Source organism: Rhincodon typus, unplaced genomic scaffold (genome assembly GCF_021869965.1).
Source record: "Rhincodon typus isolate 14 unplaced genomic scaffold, sRhiTyp1.1 hic_rhity00011846, whole genome shotgun sequence".
NCBI lineage: Eukaryota > Metazoa > Chordata > Chondrichthyes > Orectolobiformes > Rhincodontidae > Rhincodon > Rhincodon typus.
In genome coordinates this window covers 1,069-6,490 of record NW_025977484.1, presented here as the reverse complement: position 1 = coordinate 6,490, position 5,422 = coordinate 1,069, and the positions used below count along the sequence as shown (strand labels likewise).

The 5,422-nt window shown below is 41.4% G+C and overlaps 1 protein-coding gene across 1 annotated transcript; it reads right to left on the bottom strand.

Moving 5' to 3' along the window:
- Nucleotides 1-562: 562 nt before the first annotated feature.
- LOC125482531 (general transcription factor 3C polypeptide 3-like) lies at nucleotides 563-4,521 on the bottom strand. Its single transcript, XM_048594616.1, has 2 exons — nucleotides 4,395-4,521; nucleotides 563-712 (listed from the first exon to the last, which is right to left on the bottom strand). The coding sequence occupies exons 1-2, from the start codon at nucleotides 4,491-4,493 to the stop codon at nucleotides 581-583; spliced, it is 231 nt and encodes a 76-aa protein (XP_048450573.1). The 5' UTR covers nucleotides 4,494-4,521; the 3' UTR covers nucleotides 563-580.
- Between the last annotated feature and the right edge of the window lie 901 nt (nucleotides 4,522-5,422).

Genomic DNA, 5,422 nt, shown 5'->3' with positions numbered 1-5,422 from the left:
AAAAGTACTTCATTGGCTGTAAAATGCTTTCAGTCTTTCAGTAGTAGCAAAAAGCACTAAATAAATACTGGGTCAATCTTTTATCTTAGCCAGATTACGACCATTACATATCAGAAAGCGGTTGTCATTGTTTCAGCAAAGAACAGATTCTAACAAAGATTATTGTTACTTGGAAACTTGGGTTTTAAGATGAAGGAAGATTAATTTTAGTTACCAGTTATGAGAGGGTTTGATGTGCTTTTGTTTTAAAATGCGATCAGAAAGTCAATGAGTTTAAAAAGTTGTTTCAAAAAAATCACTTTACTAAATAATTTAGGTGAATATTTGTGCTAAAGATACTATATTGATGTTTTAAATGCAAGACATCAAGTAGGATGTAACCCATGTCATGTAGGAGCAAAACCTGCTAAATTTGTATTATTTGGTTTGTCAAATGTTTTATCAATTAGAAATTTACAATGCATAAAATGTTACCATTTAATTGAATAAGCCAAAATAATTTTTAAGATTTAATTTTCTACTACCATTGTAACATCTACAATTTCTTGTTTGAAAAGTGGCACTGACCGGCTTTTCTAAATTAGACTAATGATGTACCTAAATCATTTGGCTTTTGCTTGGTTCGGCTGTGGGAGGCCCTGGGAGGGCCATCCCGATCTTCGACTGCAGTGATTTCTGCTTCATCTTCAGTCACTCCATCACCAATAGCTTCCTAAACAAAACAAAACACTCATCTCATCATATTCATGGCAAACATGCATCATAGATGAAAATATGTTAAAATCACATGTGCATTTCATATTTCCCCTCAATTATAAAATTAACACATTGACAATAGGACTGCAGTGAGTTCATGCTTAAAAATACTCAATTAAGGCAATCCTGAACAAAATTTAAATTTTATAGTCAATTATAATTCTCATTAGCACTAAATGTTTCTATTCCAAATAAAACATGGTTTACTCCAATTCCTAAAAGCTTAACATGTCATATTGTCAATCCATCTCCTACTCTCATCCAAAATACAAGATATTTCCTCATTCGAGAAAAAAAGATTCTCTGTAATAATAAACTGAAATACTGCATATTGAGAACATTTACTAATTGTACAAAATGTTGAAATATCACAAAGGCAAGTTCCATTTCCAGTCAGACATCATCTTAACTCAGAAATATATCCTTCACTGTCACAGGGTCAAAATTCTGTTACTCATTCACCAACGTTCAATGTAGAATGACCTACATCACAAGAATTGCAGTGGTTTAAGAAAACAGCTATCAATTGACCTAAAACAAAAATCAATATGCTTATGGGAAGATTGTCCAAAAATATTCTCTTGAGGCAATTAGAACTTCAAATTAACCACTGGTGTATTTTACATAAAATATCTGAATTATTTGCATACTCCTTTCACTGTCAGACTCATTAGATTCTAATACTTCCAGATTATAGTCCAACGTTAACTGTACAATAGAGGTCAAAGATTTTGTGGCATAGTGATAGTTTTCCTATGTTTATCAATTTCACTTCCAATTTCCACCCTACTCTCACCTTTACCTGGTCCATCTCTGACTCCTCCCTTCCCTTCCTCAACATCTCTGTTTCCATTCCTGGAGATAGGCTGGCCACCAATATCCACTACAAACCAACTGACTCCCCCAGTTACCTTGACTATGCATCCTCACACCCTACTTCTAGTAAAGACTCTATTCATTTCTCCCAGTTCCTCAGTCTCCGTCGCATCTGTTCCGATGATGCTAACTTCCACAAGAGGGCCTCCGAGATGTCCAACTTCTTCCTCAACCGAGGATTCCTCAGCACCATTGGTGACAGGGCCGTCAGCCGGGTCTGATCCCATCCCCTGCACTTCAGATCTCACCCCCTCTCTTCCCTCCCACAGTAGCTATAGGGACCCCTTTGTCCTCACCTACCATCCCATCAGCATCCACATCCAGAGAATCATTAGCTACTATTTCCGCCACCTCCAGTGGGAGACATATTCCCCTCCCATCCCCTGTCAACTTTCCGCAGGGACCATTCCCTCCAGGATACCCTTATTCTCTCCTCCTTCACTCCCAACACTACTCCACAGCCCCATGGCATCTTCCCCTGCAACCGCAGAAGGTGTAATACCTGTCTGTACACTTCCTCTCTCCTCTGTATCCAAGGGCCCAAATACAACTTCCAGATGAAGCAGCACTTTACCTGCACTTCCCACAATCTAGTCTACTGTATTCGCTGCTCACAGTATGGTCTTCTCGACATTGGGGTAATGAAGCACAGACTGGGGGACCACTTTGCAGAATACTTACGTTCTGTCTGCGAAAAAGATCAACTTCCAGTTGCCTGCCACTTCAACACACCACCTTGTTCCCTGGCCAATGTCAGTGTCTCAGGCTTGCTGCAGTGCTCCAACGAAGCTCAGCACAAGCTGGAAGAACAGCACCTCATTTTCCACTTGGGAACTGTACAGCCTTCTGGACTCAATATCAAGTTCAACAATTTTAGGGCTTGAGGCACCTTCTCCCATTTCTTAACCCAATCCCACACACCAGGCCTTGTTATCACATGGTCTGCTATTACACACTACCGATTGTTGGCCACTAATAGTCCCCATTAGCAGTTATTCATTCTCCTAGGCTGACTGTTATCCATTCCTTTGTCTGTTCAACTGTTCTCTCTCTTTGGGCTTTATCTTCACCTACCATTTACTCATTACCCCCTCCCCTAACCCTATCTTTTGCATTAAAAAAAATTTTTTCCTAGCTACAATCAGTTCTGAAGAAAGGTCATAGGATCTGAAACGTTAACTCTGATTTCTACCTGCATATGCTGCCAGACCTGCTGAGATTTTCCAGCAATTTCTGTTTTATGTTTCTGATAGTTCCCCGCCTGAGTCAGAAGTTCTGAAGTGCCACTTCTATGGCTTGATAGCGAAACAGGTTAGTTTCAATTTTCAAACTTTTCCAGACAGTAAGAGTGGCAAATATTCCTGGTCAGCCATGTGATGCTCTAGGCTACAACATGCACATTAAAAATGTATGTTGCCGCAACAAATTGTGCTTCTTTTTTTTTGAGGGAGGAATGCAGAGGAGAGGATCCAGTTGGTTCAGGTTGCTGGACCGCCAGTGTGGCTCAGACCAGCCTTTAAGCAGAAAATTCATGATGAGAAAGCAGAGGCCCCTATTTCTAGTTTGGCACCTCTGAACTCCAGTAATACCTCCTTACATGCAGCTTTCCCACTGTATCAGTGTGAAAAGATTAGCTCAGTGAATCACCTTGTTAAGGTTGTAACATTAGGGAATTTAGTACACCAAGCAAGAGCAGTTAACTAATTTGTGGACAGTCTGGCAGTTACACAAAGTGAATATATGGCTAATGATCTGCAGTCACACTGTTTGTGAATGTGAGTTGTTGTCTGTCTGTTAAGTTGAGAGAAATATATGCATGCACATGTGTATCAAGAGAAAGATGATTAATTTGAGGAAGGACTGCAATGAGCTAACACTTAATGAGTGAAGGAGGTGTATGCATTCTGTTCAGGGGCGTGAATGAGGGGTTGTATATAACGCATATGCACAAAGATGATTATGATAGGCAGGAATATTTTGTGGCTGTGGTGAAATCTTTGGTGGCTTTGAGTAACAACATATTCACCTCTGAATCACACTGTTGTGGGTTCAAACCCCACTGCAAGAATTTAAATATGCAAGTCTAAAGTTTCTGCAAAGTGGCAATTGTTTCTGGCACAAACATTATGAGGAGCCAGGTGGGTAAGGTGGTAGAATGGTAGGTAGATAAAAAAGTACGATGCCAAATGGGTAAAAGCAGCAGGGTGTTATATCATTAAGACGTAGGAAGCAAGTAAGTGTGGGTGAGGTTTGAATGGGTCAGATGTCAGGTCAGAGTTTGTATTTGAATCCAGAATTCTGAAAGGGTCAGATGTCCAGGAGAGAGGTGTCAATGTCGGAGATTTGAGGTGGGGCTGTCAATTTTGTAGCAGAGCGGGAGTTAGAACATGTCTTACTCCCCCAGTCCCCAATAACAATGAAGGTTAAATCAGAACCATCAAGTCTCCACCTCTAAATCTGAGTTGGGGACTTTTTCGGTGAATTGTAGATGCCGGGCAATTACCAATTAGAAGTTTAAAAGTCTCAGGTAATTATCAATTTACAATCTCCGACCGTCTGAAGACGGAAAGATATGGGCCATAATCCAAACAGACACTTCGGTGAGGGACTGTTTAACAGTGAAAAGTGAGATTAGACGGGTGTATCTGGAGCTGGCCAGTCCTTTCGGGTGGACAGTGAGTTAGAGGAGGAGGTGGGCCCTACAGAAAGCTCAAAAACGTCTACAACTTGTAATTACTCCGTAAACTGCTCAAGTCTCTCACCCTTTCTATGGCTTTCCTCTCCTCCCGGAGCCGTTCAAATTCCTCGAATGAGATCTTTCCCTCCAAGTAATCGATCAGCTCGGGGCTGAAACCAGACATTTTTCGACCCGGACAGATTACAGAGTAACACTCGTTACTCGGTCCTTTCAACCTGTACCGTCCGGTGGAACACAGAAGCCGTATATCGGTTCCGGGCTTTCCGTTCCATCTCCCGTAAAGGTCTGATTTCTGGTCCCTTTGATCATTGCTTTGCTTCATTCTCGACTTCTTTAGTACAGAATGTCATCTATCAATATAATTGTTCATTGGTTTTCATGGCAACTTATTGTAGGGAGCCCCAGCTGACAGATAACAACAGGAGTGTTAGATATCCTACTCACTCTGAGAAATGGTTCTGAGGGAGCTGGATCAGTGTTAAGGACTTGTCATGTGTAAATAAAGGGTGAGTTGGTGATGGGATACCGGCCTCCATGGAGTTATTTCCCTTAGGGTAGCCCAAAGTGGTTTATCCATTTAAATACAGTGAACTGTATTCCCTGCTGTAGTCACACTACTTCAGTTGGAATGCAACAAAGCAGCCATGCCTTTGGATGACAAATAAGTGTAGATCAGTAATGTGGGCAAAGAAAGGACAACTCTGCCTTTTTTCTTTCAACATTACTGTCATATTCAGATAAAATTTTAACTGTTTTAAGTCTTCTATTGGGTTGAATGAGTGACCTGTCAGAATAGGGTTGGGGTTGCTGATGGGATAGAGATTAAGCTGGGGAAAGTAGCTGGGATGGTTCAGAAGAATAATTGGGTCAGGTCAGGGAGCTGTGGTGTGATGGAATCGAGAGTATGGTTGGGCCAGATTGGAGTGAGGATAGGGGTGTGTTGATGGGACAGAGAGTGAGGTTGGCTTATGAGTGATGGAGACAGAGTCAGGATGGTTAGATCAGTAAGAGTGTGATTGTGGGAGAGAAAGTCAGGTTGGGGTATTGGGTGCCAGGTCATGTTGGATTGAGTGAATAGTGGCAAGGAAGAAA

Coding starts and splice junctions, on each gene's coding strand:
- LOC125482531 (XM_048594616.1), bottom strand. CDS start 4,493: ATGTCTGGTTTCAGCCCCGAGCTGATCGATTACTTGGAGGGAAAGATC. Junction 713..4,394: donor AGAGGAAAGCCATAGAAAGG/GTGAGAGACTTG, acceptor TGTTTTGTTTAG/GAAGCTATTGGTGATGGAGT.